The 20224-nt window shown below is 43.6% G+C and overlaps 1 protein-coding gene across 2 annotated transcripts in view; it reads right to left on the reverse strand.

Moving 5' to 3' along the window:
• Positions 1 to 346: 346 nt before the first annotated feature.
• Positions 347 to 20224, reverse strand: part of FAM135B (family with sequence similarity 135 member B) — a 348914-nt gene continuing 329036 nt past the window's right edge. For both annotated transcript variants that reach the window (XM_034763663.1, XM_034763664.1), the window contains exons 12-20: positions 18442 to 18596; positions 15222 to 17340; positions 13463 to 13629; positions 12451 to 12542; positions 9073 to 9170; positions 8552 to 8703; positions 7783 to 7893; positions 3932 to 4045; positions 347 to 2200 (exon numbers count right to left, since the gene is read on the reverse strand). In XM_034763663.1, the coding sequence (XP_034619554.1) occupies positions 1995 to 2200; positions 3932 to 4045; positions 7783 to 7893; positions 8552 to 8703; positions 9073 to 9170; positions 12451 to 12542; positions 13463 to 13629; positions 15222 to 17340; positions 18442 to 18596 (3214 nt within the window). In that variant the 3' untranslated portion in view covers positions 347 to 1994. The remainder of the gene's footprint in view (positions 2201 to 3931; positions 4046 to 7782; positions 7894 to 8551; positions 8704 to 9072; positions 9171 to 12450; positions 12543 to 13462; positions 13630 to 15221; positions 17341 to 18441; positions 18597 to 20224) is intronic.

Raw genomic sequence — 20224 nt, forward strand, 5'->3', positions numbered from 1 at the left:
GCTGATCTTAATTCCACCTTCTTGTTATTAGCACCATCAGCCCTGTCCTTTGTATCTAGAATCAAACACTGGTGTTAAGCCTATTCATTTTTTTGCATCAGTTGCTTGCCACAGAAGTTCCATTTGCTAATGACCCTGTTCAGTAAATATTCTGCCTAAATTCCACCACTCAAGTGAATCGTCTTGTTTTTCACAATATTTCAACAACAACAACAACAACGAGGAGTCCTTGTGGCACCTTAGAGACTAACATGTTTATTTGGGCATAAGCTTTCATGGGCTATAACCCACTTCATCAGTTATAGCCCATGAAAGCTTATGCCCAAATAAATGTGTTAGTCTCTAAGGTGCCACAAGGACTCCTTGTTTCTACTGATACAGACTAACACAGCTACCCCTCTGAAACCTGTCACAATATTTCAAAGTTTCCCTTAGAGCTTTTTGAAATCTCCTCTTTCAGGGAACATAATTTCCTTTACCTTAACTCATAATTTAGATTCTTGACATCTGCTACCATCTTTGTAGTTCTTCACTGGACACCCTACAAGATCTACTGTATGAAGAGCTGCTCATCATTTTTCTGAACACCATGGTTTTCATTACAGAGTTGCCTTCTTTCAAAAACAAAATATTTCATGAAGGGCTGTTGATTTTTTCCCAACAGTTCCAATTTTTTATTATTTTTCTTTGCAAAAAATGTGACTTTTTTATTGAAAATTGATCAAATACGTTAGGAAAACTTACTGAAATAGTTATCAAAATTTAGCATTTAGAATTTTGATCATATCTTTGATAAAAATTTCAATAAAAAACACAAAAATTGAAAAAGTGGAAAGTGGGTCAATTTTGGAAGTGGGAAACAATTTGAATATTTTTTAATAATTTCTCTTTAAAAATTTTCTACCAGCTTTAGTGCTGTGGTAGTCAGGACTGCATACGGTGTTCCAGATGGGACTAACATATTTCAGAAAGTGCATAATAGAAGGGCCCTGTATTTTGAAGCATTTCACAACCTTCTGTTAAAAAGCTACAACCTATTGCCTTTGATTGCTTTGGTGGTACTATTAATTGGCATGACTTTGAATACCAGCTCAGTATACCAATATTTTTTTAAAAACTGGGGCCAATGTACTTAGGTAAAGATTTAAAAAAATGTACCTTGGTTATAAAGACAAGCAAAAACAATGTTTGTCCATAAATGTAAACAGGAGAGATGCTAACAGAAGATGAGTTAATCCCATGATTATTCCAATATACCTCTCTTGCTTTGATTGCTTCTATCTTGAGTTCATTTATTTCACATGAAATGGAGTTTTTTAAAGGCTTTATAAAAACTCCTTCCTTTTATTTAAATATTTCTTTTCCCCTCTTCCATGCCTTGACTGCATGAATGTTACAAATGAGGACGGATAATGGAACCATCTGTGCATTTTCTTTAGACAAATGGAACCACTGAAGCTATCAAGGATTCTGACCACATACATATTTTTCATATTGTCCAGTTCATCAAAAAGGAGGTTTTAACCTGAGTTCATATATGCTTGTTTTCTCTTGTATTAACTACCCCCAACAAAAGTGCTACAGATGTATAGCTTTCTTATTAAGTACATGAGCGTGAAATCAAAGAAGACTGTGTCCCTCGAGTGATATTTAACAGAGGTTGGACTCATGTTGGTTCAGTCACATCTACAGAGTTGGCCTTCTTATTTTTGTTCTCTGTTTCAGAAGTGGCTTTTGTCTTAGGTGAACAATCAAAAGAGAACATGGAACTGAACATGAATATTTGTGTCTTCCAAAAGCACCAATATTTGGAAGTTGGAATATCTTAAAGCCACAGCACTTTATTCTCTGAAACATAAATGAAAATGGGATGAGTGTTAGGGTCCCACCTCATCACGTGCATGTTACTCATTTCTAATACTGCACTCTTTTGGCTAAGGGCTTCTATGCCATTGAACCCTCTGCTTTTCCTTTGTTACCCAGTGCTTCGGGTGCTATTTGAAGTAGTTGAGTCCTGCCACGAGGAAAAACTTCTCCAGGAAAAGTTCAGAGTCCAGCACGGCTATGTGGGCGGCCCGTCCAATCAGCGTGTTGGCAGTGTTGGGGAGCGCATGGAACACGTTGTGTCTGATTAAAGTGCAGTCCTTTGCCCCGACCAAAGGCTGGAGGAGGTTGTTTATCATCTCTGCGTAAATGGGACCTGAAAGAGATTTTAAGAGGCAGTGAAAGTGTTAGTGACTTGGTGATGGGTCTTCTCCGCTCAGTGCAATTATACCCTGGCACCTGGATGGGGAAACCTGAAAGGTGCCAGGACACTGGATTCTAGAGGAGAGTCCATCAAGAAGATGGATCAAATGCCATATTACTGCTAATCGGAAGTGGATCCAGGGCATACAGAGCGGCCTGATGGGTCTGCTAGGATTATTAGTATGAAGTTCTGAGTGTTACGCTGTATAAAGTACCTCAGGACTCACGCCTGATCCCATTGAAGTGAAGAGCAAAACCCCCATTATCTTCTCAGAGGTAACAGAATTGGACCCTTCCTTCTCTGTAAGGTAGAGTTCAGATGGGCTAGCAATGGGGCATGGGGCATACAGCTCCTTTGGGACTCGACGGGGAACCAGCTAAGGCCAGAACACCCTGCCTGTCTATTCCAGAACACTATCTTGAGGTGTTTTTAGGAGGCTGGTGAAGAAAGCAGGTAATGCTCTGTAGGGATTTGAATGATTTATATTGAATCTGGATCTGGGTCCTATTGGGCCTTGTGTTTTCCTGTGAGAGGAATGCCTGAGGAATGGGTGGGAAGATGTCCTTCCCTCCTCAACTTATGTCCGGGCTGGAGGAAAGCAGTGGGGGAAGCGGAGGGAAAGAACTACAGCTGAAGAAGTGAGGTTCTTACCCACGAAAGCTTATGCTCCCAGTACTTCTGTTAGTCTCAAAGGTGCCACAGGACCCTCTGTTGCTGCTAACTACAGCTGAGAGACTGATAATACCAGGCATCATTTTTGACCTGTTGGTCATGGATGTCTCTTCTCACGTACACCGGGGTAAATCAGGAATAACCCAATTCAAATCAATCATTCACATGAAACCGGTGGCAGAAGAATCAGACTGCTATGCATTTGCCATTATTTATGACAGGTCCATTAAAATGGAGCTGTGCGGTGGCCTCTAAATGAACAGTGTGTTTGTGGATAATAAAAGGGAATTCGCAGGGACAAAGACAATCTTGGTAAAAGCAGAGGAGGTGTCTCCTCTGACGTCAAGGGATTTGCTCCAAGTCTACAAAATCCAGAAAGGATTTCGGATGGGACCGAGGCTTAAATCATAAGGGCTATGTTCCAATGTCTATTGAAAATAAAGAAAAGACTCCCATTGACTTCAGTGGGCTTTGGACCAGGCTCATGATGAGAAACAAAGGAGAAAGAACAGTGGTAATTCAGCAGGCTGGTAAACAACGATGCTGGCAACAAATTCTATCATATAACACTATTAGGTTGGACGGGACCACGGGAGGTCATCTAGTCCAACCCCCTGATTTTTGCCCCAGATCCCTAAATGGCCCCCCTCAAGGGTTGAACTCACAACCCTGGGTTTAGCAGGCCAATGCTCAAACCACTGAACTATCCTTTCCTCCCTTAGCAGCATAATCATCACCACTTTTTAAACAGAAATGGAGGGGGGAAGCCTTTGATTACAATCTTGAATGAAATTTGTTTTCATCACACAAAAAGCTTTATACGTAGGTCCTGTACTGATTTCAATAGCTTCCTATGGGATGAGAAAATTGTCCGGCTTAAGTTTTCAATTATTTTTTAAACGGTGAATGCAAACAACCATTCTGATGCAACATCCTCAGCTGTACAAAAGACCTAAACAAACAACCAATCAACTCAATGGTTTTGTGAACACAGGCAGGGTCTTATCATACCTGTGTGCCGGTCTTTAAGTGCGGTTTTGCACATTTCTATCCTTGCTGAATGGAATGGGACATATCGATCCTGGGGAGATGCCACCAACACAACATTTTTAAAGTACTGAAGACCTGTAACAAAGAAATACATCAAAAATTGTATATCTCAGCAATCTATCAAAACAACAAATCTACACACATGTTAACAGGAGTATTGGAGAGACAAGGTGGGTGAGGGTAATATCTTTTATTGAACCAACTTCTGTTGGTGACAGAGACAAGCTTTCGAGTTTACACAGACTCTTCTTCAGGAGTATGGCATGATTGCACGTGTTTTAAAATGTACAACATAGTCGAGGAAGAATAATTATATATGTAGCATACTTCTAAAGAACAGTACAGTAATAGCGTAAACGACCGATGTCACTGTTGTAAGCTGTGATGTAATTAGCTCTTTCTAACATCCATGTGGACCAGATGCTTAACGGGAAGAAGTAACGGCACTGCCCCTGCTCCAAAGAGCTTCCAGTCTAAGTTCCCGATTTTGCAAATTCCTATGCATATGAGCAGCTTTACAAACATGAACTGCCCCATTCAGTTCAATGGGAATTCTTGTGCGAGTGTTTGTAGGATCAGGGCCTAAATTGAGAAATGAAGCAAACAAATGAGCATCATAAATGAACACAAAAATGTGGTGGGAAAGAGACAAAGGTGCAGGCTCACGGTAATGATATCCCATGGTTACTTAGCAAGGGGGTTAAGCAGCGGGATAGTTCAATTACATTAGGGATTTTGTTCTTGGGTCTTTTGTTTTTTTTAATTGTCAGAGGTGACGGCAGAAAAGAGATTTTTAAGGGGAATCTGAATGAGCGTTGATATTCTTACTGTAGACTCTGGAGTAGGTTTATTTTTAAATAAGGATCTGGGCATTATTTTCTATTGAGTAATTAAAAGCCCATGGTGTTGAGACTGCATTGCTGTAATTTACGATTTTTTTCTCTGTTAATGTATTATGAAGTCATCTCGACCAGCCAAGATGGATGAATTCAGTGTGCAGTATCAATCACTGCTTGTTCTAGTACATCAGCTGGGTACACAGTGCTAGTGACGGATCAATCAAAAGCCTGTTGAGCACACCCCCATTAAAGCAAGGGAAGTCTTCACACATAGCGCTCCACCCTACAAGATTCATGGAGTAGCACAGGGGTCGAGTCAGGACCGGATCCACAAATCAGTGAAGTCAGTGAGAGTCTTTCCTTTGATTTCAGTGGGTTTTGGACAAGGCTCACAGGATGCAGACTGGTGCGATTGCAAGGCTGTATTTTAGGAAGCGACACAGTTGGGGGAAGGACACAGGTATGCATATGATCGTGGTAGGGTAGGAGAGACAGTGGTCTGTAAGTTAAAACACAAGCCTGGGAGTGGTGAGACCTGCATTCACTTACTACCACTGTTGCAGACTTTGTTGTGAGATATTGGGCATCTCCCTGAATATGAGTAGGGCTGCACGGTCTAGAGGAATGAGCACTGGCAAGAGACTCAGGAACTCCTGAGCTCTATTGCTAGCTCTGACTCGCTCTGTGATTTTGCCAAGTCACTTGGCTTCTCTGTGTCTTTATGTGTAAAATGAGAATACTAGTACGTAACTACCTAGCTCTTAGGAGTGTTCTTAGCATCTGCTCAGCATTTGAGGGTGGCAAGTATTAAGTGACGCAGTTATTGGGGAACCACACCTCTGACTTCTCTTGGGCTCATCGATTGCATCCCTCTCTGAGGTCTCGGGCCTCCAGGTGTCACCTGAACTCAGGGCTGAATCATGCAATTCTTCCCTTAATATTAAGTTCTGGGTGGCAGTGACCCAGGTGCTAGCAGTGACTGCTTTAGCAGGTCTGACTTGGGCTCAGACCCTGCAGTTCTGTTCCCTGCAGGGCAATGACAGTGGTAACTAGTGACCCAACTGCTTCCTTAAAGCAAAGTATCGTTTATCTAGCAGAACAGCATCTAAGAAAAAGCATGTCTTATAAACAACAGAGTGGCCTATACACGTCTGCTTACCAGGTGTCTAACCATCACCTAACTCCCTGTAGACTCTTCTGCAGAGCCTCTTTGTCAGCTTGTCTTCCTGTCCAATGACACTCCCTGGACAGCCCCGCAGCAACTCACTTCCTTCGCGGGGATCAAGACTTTTTATAACTGTTTATAGTCCTTTTAATCTCTAGCCTCCCAGTCAGGCAAAACGGCTGTGTCTCTTTGGCCTACAGCCTGGAAGGATGCCATTGTCTTTCAAGTGTGTGCTTGGGTGTTCTTATCTGGGACCTACTGTGTTGTCTGCCTCCCCAGATCCAGTTGAATTCAAGCATTCTAGGTGTATGATAAATGTACCACTACCACCAATATAAATTAGATCAATGCAGTCATGCAGGAAATTCGAATCATCCCAACATACAACAACTTCCCCTCATAAAACTTACACAGCAATATTCATAGCATTATGACATATCAGCGCCACATCTGTCATGAAAAGTATTATTAAAGAATAGCATTTGATTTTACAAATAGCCCTTTTCCTTCTGGCAGCCTAGACCAGTATTTCATGGGTGATGAATTAAATATCAGGAGTGACAGTGTAGGCAAATATGTACAGCACTTGACCACTCCCATACAGACTTCTGCATTAGTAGGAATGTTCTACTGAGAGAGGGAATTCTGGCTAGGACACTAGGATTCGGTCCAATTTTTTCTGAAAGAGCCTCAGTTCAGTTGATCATGGACAGACTGAGGTGGGGCTAATGAGGCCTCTCCTTAGCATTTCAGCGGAAGGCTGATAACTCTCCCTCTGGCATTGAACTGTGGTGTCAACAATGGGCTTAAATAAAAGCATCACTGGGGACCTAGATTCAAACATCCTGGGTCCTAGAGGTGAGAATTAGGGCTGTGTGAATAATGATTTTTTTTGTCCATTGGCAACTCTTTTTTTAAAAAAAGGAACGAATGTTTTGGGTTGAACCAAAAACTTTTTTTTTTTAATTTGGCTACCCCCTTATTCCCCCCAAAAAATCATTTAGATGTTGAGCCTTTTTAACATTTTTGATTTAAAAAAAAATTAGGGGAAGTTTTGAAGCAAAAAGTAATTTGGAACCAAACAATCAAAATGGTTTGTTTTTAAAATGTCTAGAGAAAATGTTTTGACTTTTTGGAATTTTGTAGGGATTTTTTTGGATGAAACGATTCAGCAAAACCAACAAAAATTCTCAAACTGCTTCAGTATCATCAAATCTGCATTTTTCACCAAAAGGGCTATGTGTCAACTCTCAGCAAGCTCTAGTGAATGTAGGGTGACCAGACAGCAAGTGTGAAAAATCGGGACAGGGGGTGGGAGGTAACAGGAGCCTATATAAGAAAAAGACCCCAAAATCAGGGCTGTCCCTATTAAATTGGAACATCTGGTCACTCTAAGTGAATGCTTCCAAACTAAGCCAAACAAAACAATAAAGTTTTTGCCCTTTAGCAATATAAATTAGGTTGTAGCAACCTAATGACACCACTAGTCTTTGCTTACAGAGTGTGCACATAGAGATGGGCCTGAACTACAGCATTTGTATTCAGTTGCAAATTGACCAAAGTTTGGTGGGGAGCATTTGGCAACTCCATTCCATGGTGATGTCCACAATAGAAATGCATAGGTAAAATGGATTAGATCAGACAGAGGAGTCCATTAAATAGTTTTGCTTCAGGCCCATCTCCTCTTGAGGCCAACGATTAGCAAAAATCACTGATCAAACACGGATGACTTCCTTTATTTCCTGAAGAGCATCTTGGCACGGGACAACACTTTGGAGAATTTGCTCTCCGCCCAGACATTTACTCACCTGTTTTTTGGCTGAGCTGGTACAGGAAACATTTGCGGAGATCTGCGTTGTCCCTGAAGGTCAGCTGCAAAAGTGACCCTGATTTTTTCAGCTTCTGCATGAGCCATAGGCCTGGAATGACAATTGACGTGCAGGTTTACCGTATTCGTAATCATCAGCCCAAACGTCCCAAAATTAAAGAATCCCTTCCGCGGTTCATAAATTGTGACTGAACATTCTTGGGCTAGAAGTGCCAAGGCAACTGCCCATCAGTACTCTACATTTCTTCTTGTGCTAGTGGCCAATGTCTAGAAAACCTCAGGGCCATTTTGTAGTCTCTGCTTCCATGAGCAGAGAACGGAAGGATCTAGGAGAGCTATGACATTATTGTCCCATTACATTATTTTACCCCCTTACTTTTGCAGGTACTGTACTGCTGATTCCAGAGGCAGCTGTTGGTCAGGGAATTCCCTGACCTTGGGGCTCATGCAGCAACAACGTTATTCAGACAGCAGAGTGGGGGTTGGGAGCTGAGATTCAATGCACAGGTGGAAGCACCAATCCTCAGCCCCCATATGCAGGCTTTCCTGATCCGGGAATTCTGATTGCAGCTAAACACAAACCCAAAGCTAAACTCAAGTGGTTGGAGATCTGGTGTGAATATTTCCCACAGCTCTGGTTAGTGACACACACAAACACTAGTCAGTACCACTGCCCCATTCACACAATGGTCTCTTACAGGTACTGCTACACACAAAAGCAAATCGTAGCCTTTTTCATTAACTCTTACCTGTACTAACCAAAGTACTGTTGTTGTAAAGGGTCCCTAGGTGAGGCCCAGAGAGGGACAGGAAGGTGTGTAACTTGTTGAGGTAATAGCGAAACCTTGGCCGAGTTAATACTGATCGGATGATGACGTTACCGAGGGAATGGCCAATGAAACTGTCGGAAGAGACAAAATGACACACAAACAAAGAACAGTCTATATATTCCTTAACTTCAAAATGCGTGTGGCATGCACTGCTCTCTCTTGCTCTATGTGGATTGACTCTGCCTCCAAAAAGATTGTTCATTAATGCCCTTTAGTCATGTTTTCCCCTCTCCTTTATCCTCCATGACATTTCCAGCTCAGCAGCTGCTCTGCCAGGTCTGGACAAAACCAACGTCTTAATACACATTGTGAAGCCCATTAAGTCTATGGAAAAACTCCCATTGACATGAAGGCTTTGGCTGAGGCCCCATATAATGGAGATGATTCTACTGAACATTACTGTGCTCTGTCACATCCAATTAGCTGTCAGTGTGTTTTACCTTATCCGGGAGATGGACAGGTTGTACAACTGGATATGTTGAATAATTTCATCCAGTAATCGGTCAGTCATCGAATCAAAATCAGCAAAAGTATCAGTCTGGTGAAGAGAGAATGGTGTCAGCTGATGACATAACTGTCAAGGGATTGCATTGCGGTACAAAAAAAAACTAGACAAATGATATTTCTGAGGAAAAATACAAGCAATAAAATAAGAACATTTCAAGACTTCTTTATGCATCATAAAGAGGCAAGGGGGAAAAAAGGCACAGAGCCAATTTTTCTCATTCGCTAGGTCCCCTGGAAGTTGCATTTCTTTTCCCAAAAGTGACTGTGTAAAAGCGGCTTCAAGGAGTTCCATGTTTATTGTCTGTCAATGATTCCATATTAAATATGCTCTGTTTGCAAGCAAACAGATTTGATATTTTCCCCCCTCAGGGTTCATGTTGCAAACTCACTCAGGCTGGATACATCGTTAACAGTAATGAAGGATCTATAGGCCAAATTCTGCCCATAGTGACATTTGTGGAAGCCCACTGCCATCGGGGGCTTACATGGGTGTAACTAGTTGGAATGTAGTGAGCAAGTCTGTTGATGATGCAGAAGGAGGAATATATTCCAGCTCATGCTCTCCTAGCTGCATTGGCTCAGCAGGGCTAACAGGAGTAAAGGCAGACATACTCATTTTAGTCTCTAAAAGGGACGTGACTCTGAACACACAAAGTGATCAGATTTGTTGAGTAAGACAACCCCCTTTTTACATAGTCATTTTATGTAATAGAACCACACCGTAAGGATCACGGTAATGACACACAAGTTGCTTAGGCCAACATTATTAGACTAAGGTTCGTAAAGTGACCTGAGTTGCGATCAGAGGGGACTGCAGATGCTCAACCCCTCTGAATATCAGCCCACTTATGTAGGAGACCAAGCATATGTCTACACGTAAGCTACTACACTGGCACAGCTGCAGGTGTGCTGCTGAAGCACTTCAGGCTATGTCTACACTAATGAAACCACCCCATACGAGTGGTGGTAGCTATGTCGGCAGGAGAGCATCTCCTGCTGACAGCACTGTCCACACCAGTGCTTTTGTCAATGAAACTTATGTCGGTCAGAGGTTTGCCGACAAAAGTGCTAGGGTAGACAAAACCTAAATGTAGACGCTACCTACACCAACGGGAGGGGTTCTCCAGTCAGCGTAGGTAATTCCCAAGAGGTGGTAGCTAGTAAGAGTTCTTCCGTCTCCCTATCACTATCTATGCCAGGGGTTAGGTTGGTGTTACTATGTCTCTCAGGGGTGTGGATTTTTCACAGCCCTGAGAGATGCAGCTATATTGATGTAAATTCCTACTGTTGACCAGCCCCAACTTTAGCAGTTAGGATTTAGTGGATTATCACGCTAGACTAGTCTATAGTATTATAAACTGACCCTAACAAAGTTAGCAAAAAAAGTTTATGCTGCTATCACACAATACCATGTGGTGTTTGACAGTTAATCAGTAGCATGATGAGTATCAGCAGGGTATTTAAGTTATTTATTGCCTATGGCAATACTGCCATTTGTGATACAACAAAACAAACTATAAATTGTCTAGTCTACAGAACTGCAGGAGAGTATTTTTAGTTTAGAACTGTGTCAGGACTCTAAATCAAATTCAAAACTAATGAGATGCCAGGGAAACAATCATCAAGTGTTGGAACAGATATTTAGGGAAAACATATCTAGTAATTAATGCTTCTGTGACAAAATTCATCTCACTAATTGCAGCTCTTGCAAAGGAGAACATGACCATCTCCAATTTCCAGTGCTGCCTTAAAATAAATGTTCTCATAAACAAAATACAGTCTACTAACCTCCTGCCTGTTTGTTTTGTCTGCATCGATAATTAATGATTTCCTCCTAAGCTCATTATCTTGAATCTTGTAGGTTATTTAGAAGTGGAAAAACACCATCCCAAGTGTAAGTCCTAGACACAACACACACAGAGTCCTCCTATTTCACTCGTCTGTGTTTCCATCCCTCAATATCACTTCAGTGCCTTTCCAAATGACATAGATTCACATTTTTCCCTGTAAGGCAAAATTTGGCTAGACAGCTCGCATGCGGATCTGTTACAGTCTCCATATGGCTCTCTGTTGCAGGGAGGAAAGAGGATATGGCGGCTAAAAGCATCGCGGGAGGAGTCAAGAACTCCGTTCCTAGTGCTGCGATGCACTTGCTCTGTGACCTGCGGCAAGCTGCTTGCTTTGCTGTGCTCATACTATCCGAAGAAGTGGGCTGTAGTCCACGAAAGCTTATGCTCTAATAAATTTGTTAGTCTCTAAGGTGCCACAAGTACTCCTGTTCTTTTTATAAAATGAGGGTGATAGTGCCTCACCACGCACGCTGAACAACAGCAGACGGAGGTGCGGTAAGACTGAACTCTTTCACGTTTGTAAAGTGCACTGAGAATCTTTGGTGAACGTGCAAAATATTATCCTCATGAATGTTACTTTCCGTGCATTCTGTATTCCGAGAACGGCTACTGACATCAACAGGAACTTGAACAGGGTGAGAACACAGGTTGTTCAGTTGCAACCTGCCTTTGGATAAGAGATCTGCACTGCAAACCAAATTGGAACATTTTGCCCTGAAGTTTCCCAGTAGAACAGATGAATGCTTTTGCCTGGACACTGAAATCCTTGCTCTGTTTATGAATGTGGCCCTTTATGTAACTAAATACGCTGCATCACATGCATGTAGGGCAGAGAACAGAGTTCATTTCTGCTGCTCTGCATTGCACAGGCAATGGATTACCTTTCTGGAGGGCATTTCTTTATCATACGAGCAAATAAATCACAGTATACACAGTATACAACTGTTTGATGCTTTAGCTGAAACCAGCAGTACCGACTCCCCCAAGCAGACCGTAGCATCCTCTTGAGCATTTAGAATTAACATCACCAGGCTGGCTGTTTTCTTTTAGTTCTGCATAATTTTGCACATCATACAACAGATGGATGTATCAGACTGTTGTACTTGCCATTTAACATGATGTTTTTAATTATCTCATTTCCGAAGGTCTGATCCTTGGACCACTGATGCCAATGGACAGTTTACTACTAACTTCAGTGGCGATAGGATCAGGCCAGCAACAGCTGCCTTCCAATGGGGAAAAGTACCATTGATTTGAATGGGAGCTGATGCAGGATATCCATGCTAAATCCTGCACCCCTCACAAAACTTCCAATGGGCCTTTTCCCAAAGATGTGTAGGTTTTGGCCCTAAGCCTTTGTAATGTACAATTCCTGATATCTGCTCTGCAAGGGCTAAGTTTCAGTGATTTCAATGGGACTGCAGGGGACATAAAAGGATGCAGAAACTGGCCATATGTTACCTGGTTTCTTTCAGACATTAGGAAGTCCAGCTTTCCACCGGGGAGTCCCAGTTCTATAAAAGTCTTTACCAGTCGCAGGTCTGCACTGTTCCCTAAAAAGAAACAGCACTTGATAAGAGATTTCATTTCACAATTGGGTAAAGACGACAGATTCTGTTCACTATGTTCTTTTCAAATCTCAACACTGTCCCTGGAGTTGTCGCGGTCAGTGCGGCTGTGACTGACGGCTCACTACATTATGGTTAGCCCCGACATAGCCACGCAGGGGAGCAGAAGTGGGACAGGAATCCCCACAAACTTTGCAGCTGCCTGAGGGCTCTCTTGATCTTTGCTGCAGATGTTCCCCGGGAAGTGAAGGGATGGGAACTGGCAGGGAGTAGGAATTCCAATACCTCTGCCACGTCACTCCCTATTAGCTGGCCAGCAGAGACGGGGGAATGAGCTGCCCTTTTAAGAGCGACAGCAAATAACTCCTTTTCATTCCCAAGCAGAACAGGGAAGACCTAGGACACATTGTGACCCCAAGGGGTGAGTCTGAGGCACAGTGTCTGCCATGACTTACCCACAATCCAGTCTTCCTGTGTCTCTGCTTGCTGCATATGCTATGCAGTGAACAATACTCACCTTCCCCAGAGCCAGCCACCTTCTCTCCTTCAGTGACAGCATGTACACCAAGTTTTCTTTTCGCTGGATGATATTTTGCTAAATGATCGGACAGTTGTGAAATGCCAAGGAAGGGGCTGACAATTTTAGTGCGTTTAGGGGGCACAAATCTGTCAAAATTCTCCATTTTGTAACAAAAGCATTTGTGGAGTAAATGTTAGAATTTCTGCTCGGATCCTTTCCAGCAACGTTAGACAGACCAACATACTGTGGGCCAGATCCTTGGCTGGTGTAAGTGACACCCGTGGACTATGCTGAGTTACACCAGCTGAGGATCTCAACGTCTGTATTTTTTAATATGAATAAACTCCATGAGGCAATTCCGCACAGCATCTCTCTCGGGCCTTACCATCCAGTCCATGGACACAGACAACCAGGTGAATTCCATCTTCCAAATTTTCTTCCTCTTCCTCTGGTGGAAAATATGGGATATCAGAAGCTAGTACAGATAAGTCACTGTACAGAAATCCTTCAATCTTCAGTTCTTTTTTAAACTTTTCTTTGGCCTGATAAAAACTGGAGAATACACTAATTAATCACACGGAGAACTGAGTGTTCAACAGTAAAACCTTTAAACTAGGAATGAGCACTTGCAACACATTCCCTTTGCAACTTTGCAGGTGAAGGCCTGTATACTCTGTCCTACGGGTTAGGGTGACTAAGGGAGGTCGGGATGGGCGGGTAGATAGCTTGTGATCCAAAAGGGAATGAACTACCTCTCGTGGGAGAGATCCTCCCAGGGGTACTTCATCTGCTAGAGTCCAATGCTGGTTTGCTGCTAAGAATCTTCTGGTCACCCTAACAGGGAGAATCAGGACTGGCAAGGCTATGTAGCTGTATTGCAAAAAACGTGGTGTCCAGATCTACCCAGCAGGACTAATAGACAGACATTAACAAACAAATCTAAGCTAAACAGACAAGGAGTCGACCTCCTTTCCCTACCCCCTCAGACAGTTGCACAAATGGATGCAAATTTGTATCCCATGAAAAGGGATAGTAGCTTTGACCCAGACACGAACCAGCTAAGAGCAGGTAAGTGCCCCTCCAGCTAGACTAACATTTCCCAATTCTGGGGCCCACCGTTTGGCTCTTAAGTCCACGCTGGACTCAGCGGGAGATGCTCAGCATCTCTGAGAATCAGGTCATGCATGGAAGCGCCTAAGGTGATGTCCCAAAGCCAAGCTGAGAAACATCAGCTTCAGTCTTGGGGCAAGACTGTGACCATTCAATTCACTGGGGAGCACTTACTCACACAAGTAATCCTACTGAATTCAGTGGGGCTGCTCAGAAACTTTTGCTTGCCAAAAAGTTAGGAAGGGGGTCACAATCTAAGTCTTACACTATGGGATTTAAGGCCCTGGATTCAGCAAAGCACTTAAGCTCTGCTTGGCTGAACAGAGAAGGAATTAAGCATGTGCTTAACTTTAAGCACAAACTTAAGGGCTTTGTTGAATCTGGGCCTAAATGCCTGACAACCCTGGTTCACCTGGAGAAGGAGACAACAGAAGAGACAGCTAAAAAGCCAGAGAGTACAGTGCAATACATAACAGTAAACCCAACCACTATGTGGCTCCAAAATTAAACAGAGGGTTAGAGAGCTTGATGAACGACCTAAACAAGGTCAGGAATCAGAACACAAACTCTTTAAGAGTCTAGGCTTTACCCGCCTCAGTGTTTTAAGATAACTGCCTATGTGCCCAGCACAGCACAGGACACAAAAGGTAACAGAAACCTCTGTGATGTGTTGGTTTGCGTATTGTGCTGTCAGCTAGGCAATCAACGCAAAATATCCCAAAATAAGGGGGAAAGGAAAGATGGGCTAAGGCAGGAGACTGCGATTCAGGGATCTGAGTTCCCAGCAATGCTACAGACTCCCTGCGAGACCCTGGGCAAGTCGCTTAATCTCTCTGTAAGTTCCTCATCTGTACAATGGGGGTTATGTTACAGCCCATTTCCCATCCGTTGTCTGTCTAGATTAGTTATACTGTAAACTCCTCAGGGTGGGGATTGGCTCTTAATGTGCGACTAGCACAGTGGGGACCTGACCTCAGCTGGGGTCTCTAGGTGTGACTGGAACACTAATAAAGAAAGCCATTAGACAGTCTTACCTAAGCATCCTTTCATTGGCCTCTTCCTCCACATCATCTGAGCTGCAGGGGACAACGCCGAAGGAGCCTAAAGGCTGGTGTGTGATAGGGAAAGCAGCCTGCTTTGAAGAGAAGCCAACCACGGCAGGAGTCTCTTTGAGCACCGAAGAAAAGGGAAGACACGTGGCTGTGCAAGAAACAGACAGGTTAACCACCTCAACGGCCTTTCGACTCTCCAGTGCCAATCCCTCTGTGGCAACAGAGTGAAAGCCAGTGCTGCCGTTAGCCACAAGCCGACGCTCCACCCTGTCCAGCTCCTGAGGATATTCGGCACAATAAGGTCCTGCAGCAGAATCCAACAGTGCAGCTGTGTCGTCGAGTTCAATTTCTTGTAAGCCCTGCATTTCTTCACATGACATCATGGTTTCACTGGCGACGGGGCTACCACACTCTCCTCTGGTTGAACCAAATTCAGTCGATGTCTCCGATGAGGCTGGAACAGTGTAGCAAAAATCTGGTACCTGGCTCAGGCCACGTGAGAAATTCTCAATGTCTGGTGTGCTAACTCTGGAATAAAAGTCTTGACCTATTTTCAACCCCTCGAGTACGGGTTTAAGTGCATCTTTCAGATCCTCACTACAGGTACCGCACTGCACGCTACTAGGATCTGAGTATGTGGTGACACTCAGTGTTTCCAAGCTGCTCTCTTCGTTACTCTGCACTGCCTGGCATTCAGAGGTATCCCATCTGTGCTGCTTTAGACTGACAGGTTGTCCTGCATATTCCAAACCTTCTTTAACTTCCACTTCTTCTGGTCGCTCAGCGCTGCTGTTACCTCGTCTGACAGCAGCGCTAGGATGCGCTCCTGTGGCGATGTCTGGTTCTGATCGCTCACTTTCCCTGGCAGTCTGGTAATCAGAAAAGTTCCCTGCTATTTCTATGCTTCTGCACGTCACTTCCATGTAGCTTTTCAAGGGCCCTTCTGCAACTTCCAAGATTGCTTTATCGCATTTGGAAACATCTACCGTGTCTGTGGGCTCCTCCGGGCTGCTGATCTGTGGCGCAGAAACGGATTTGGTCAGCTTTGTAAGTTCCACTTCCCGCTCTTCTTCCTCAAATGGCAATGAGCTAATTGATGTCAGCGATGCTTGGATGCCACTGGGCAAGCTTGTATTGCTTTCTGTTTGCCCACCCTCTAGGGAGTTTCTGTGTATGGTGTGCCTCCGTACCAGCTGCTGCAGCATCTCGCGGTCACTGGGCAGCTCCAAAGCCCGGCTACGCGCATCGGACCAAGCCACGGAACTGGGTTCACTTTCAATGCCCGAGTCGGATATTATTGACGAAGATCTCTTTATGACCCCTGACATCAGGGTAAACTCTTCGCATTCCTCAGCTCTTTGCTCCTTCACAAATGACTTCAGCTCTGGGGCATCTTTTGTTGTCTGGGTTAATAAATCCAAAGTACTGATTGGTAATGCTTTCAAAACTGGTAACAGAGCCTTGTTGTCTTGATCCACTGGTTTTTCAAGACTGTTTAGTTCATTTAATGCAAGTTCATCTGAAGTGAGACTATTTTCATAATTATCAGTTTTAGCTGCTTTACTTAACTCAGTGCTGTGTAAGAGGCCACTAGTTTCGCTGTCACCCAGAGCACTAATGATTAATGTGGGTTCACTTTCATGGGAATCCTTATTGCTAGGTTTCATATCCATGCATGTAACACCTATAGCAAGTCTATCGTCTTTTAATGAAATATCCACTGATGTTTGGAAGTCTTCGGCTTTGTGTTTTAAAAGGCCTGGTCCCAAGCCAGAAACAATTTCCTTACTTGAAACTGATGCATTTTCATGGGATACATCCGTTTTCCTTTGGACTTCCTTTTTGACTGTATAAGCCTGAGATGTGGAGTCCTGAGTCAAAGCTTTAGCCGTATAAGCATCAACTGAAATATCGCTGTAGATACAGGAGGCATTCCCATTTATTTTATCTGTATGTATTAACAGAGTATCTTTCCTGAAATCTCCGTTTGCTAATGTAATGTCATCATTTGATGCAAGAGCCTCCTTGTTGTTTATTAAGTCCATTTGTGTACCATTCATCTCAGGAACCTCACAAGCTGGGAAAACATCCACACTTTGACCTGAAAGAAAAAAAAAAGTTCATGGCCTATACAAGGCATCAAAATATTTGTAGGTGATTATACACACGCACAGCCTCTCACGTCCACACCATACATATACATGCCTGATCACCATTCTTTAAGCTGCATTCACTGTTAACTGTTATGCTCACTACATGGTTAAACTAAAATCACTTAGAGCTGTGAGTGCTAAGTACGTCCCCAGTGTGACCACTTGCAACACGGATAGATTTAAAAAAAAAAAAAAATCCTGTTACATACTTGGTAAAAAGTCGAGGAAAATTGAGAATTACAGATATCTTTTTGTAAAATAAAACCACAGATCTTAGTACCTTACAAAAAAAAAGTATTAGTGCCAATAAATTGCTTCCTTTATCACCTCTCTAGATTTCATGTTCCTGTAAGCCGCAGATGAAATATTTTATAAAGGATTTTCCTACCACTAGATGTCACTCTAATAATGAAAACCACCACATTATTTTCCCTTAATGGCTGAAATGAAAACTCCAGGTGGGGGGGGTTGTTTCCGATTTTACCTCCAGTTCTTGGAATTAAACTGTTAATCTTAAAAAATAACAAAAACACCTCATAGAAAGAAAATGTCTAAGTAACAGGAAGTGTATATATTGTAATCTACTAGGGTGACCATATGTCCTGATTTTATAGGGACAGTCATTGGGTCTTTTTCTTATATAGGCTCCTATTACCCCCCACCACCGTCCCGATTTTTCACATTTGCTGTCCGGTCACCCTATAATCTACTGAAACAACAGGGGACATTAGGTACCATAAGCAGAATCATTCACACCATGTTGAATCCTGACCAGAAAACATGCCCCAACTCTAGTGAGACATTCCATAGGATCTTTATTGACCAAAAGTAGTAGGGAAAACCTTGGTTTTATGCCTCATTTAAATGATGGAACCTGGAGCAACCATAAAGCCCTCTAACACCACATTGGAGGACTGGTTCAGGACCGTCTAAGGGTACACGAACCTACCGACCCACCCACACCACTTCTTGCAATTTCCTGGGAGCAGCCCTGTCCCTGCATTGCCTGTGAGATGCGCTGAGGGCACAGCCCGAGGGGCATTACTCACTTTTGTAAGGGAAGTCCACATATCTGTCTTCAAAAATCACAGGGACTGTGTTCCCATCCCCGTCAATGTCCAGGCATTCGGCCGGCAGAGGGGGCATGCTGGTGAGGTACTCGGAATTCCGAACGTCCGTAGAAATCTGGCTGTGACTTTGAATCCTGAGAGCAAGACATGGAGGGAATCAAGTGTGGGATGAATTACTGTTCAGCCTCGCCAGCATTCACCTCATCTAGTCAGCAAAACAGATTGAGTATGACCAAAGCACTGGCCAATGCTTTGAAATACAGGTGCTGAAAATTAGGTGCCTAAGTCCATATTTAGGCACTAAGCAAATGGGGTAGTATTCAGAAGTGCTGAGCAACCACATTCACAGAAGGGGAGAGTACTGTGGAGTAAACAGGAGGGAGGTGTTCGGCACTTGGCAGACATGCTGAACTCGAGAAAACATTAGCATTGGACACTGCATTATTTATATTGAGCCTGTCTGCTGAGCTGAGTGGATTTGCAAGGAGTCTTTTCTTGTGGTGCCTCCACACCTTTGCAGCCCTTTGCGCTCTTCTTACTGCTGCAGTGTCTCCTCCTTTCTAGCAACTCCTGGGGAGCAAGCCACGGAGGTGACTGGGGAAAAGGCAGGGTCATGCTCCCTCTTGGATATACAGAGAGAGAGGTGCACACTGTGACATCACAAGGAATGCTTCCCGTGTATGTCCTATAACAGCAGAGAGGATTATGCCTCACTACCTTCTAGAGCTTCCCCTGGGTGGTGTGGCCCTGTACCAGTTTCCTGGCAGGGCTGTAGCTAAGTGATGCAACTGAACCCATTATGGGCCTGGTTTACTGAGGTGCTTATTACCCATCACTCTCATTGACTTCAGTTGGAGTTGTGGACACTCAACGCTTCAGAAAATCAGTTCCAAATATCTCCATGTGATGGAACCAGAGTCCCCGCATAGCTTCTCACAGGAATCACTAGAGAAATTGACCCGACTCCATTTGTTCAGAACTTGGTGCCCACTCAGCTTCTCCTAGAAACGATGGCTTCGAGAAAGGCACCCTGTCTCCTCAGAGCTCATGACCCAGCAGCTAGAAGGCTGGCATCTTCCTTTCAAGGTGTGCAGTCTGCCTTCCTATGTATTATGTCACCTACTGGGTTGTGTGGGGTGCGATGCCATGTGTTCCCTTCCACTAGTTGTGATATTCAGGATACGGGTGTTCTGAAAGCTGTAACCAAATTGCCTTGCTCCTCTCAGTATCATTCCTATAATTGTTTTAATATTAATTTAACCTATTCTTAAAGTTTAACTTTAAAAAACTCTCAGTGAAAAAACATGAGAGAAAATAGACTTATTACAAAGCGTAGCGAAATTTTCAACTGCGGGTGTAGGCAAACAATGGCAAAGCTTCCATATGCTCTCTGAGGACCCGGTCCTCATGGGAGTTTTGCCTCTAAGGACTGCAGGCGCAGGCCCATGGATTGCATTGCATTGTGGTGAGGGAAGCAAGGAAAAGGGCAGATTCTGCGCACCATCTCCGGAGAGATGCAGCACAGGGGGAAGAAGGCTTTATGCCATCTTTGCACTGCCTGGGTTCCAGCGTTGGCATAAGTACTGATAAAAGGGACATAACTATAAGAGCCAACCACTCCATTACGGAAGTATTATACACATGGAAATGGTGCAAATGGTACTGATGCATTTATAAGTACAAGTGCAAGCAGGGCCGGCTCTAACTTTTTTGCTGCCCCAAGCAGCAAAAAAAAGTGCCGCCCCGCCGAGCCCCCCCCCCC

This window comes from Trachemys scripta, chromosome 2 (genome assembly GCF_013100865.1).
Source record: "Trachemys scripta elegans isolate TJP31775 chromosome 2, CAS_Tse_1.0, whole genome shotgun sequence".
Lineage (NCBI taxonomy): Eukaryota > Metazoa > Chordata > Testudines > Emydidae > Trachemys > Trachemys scripta.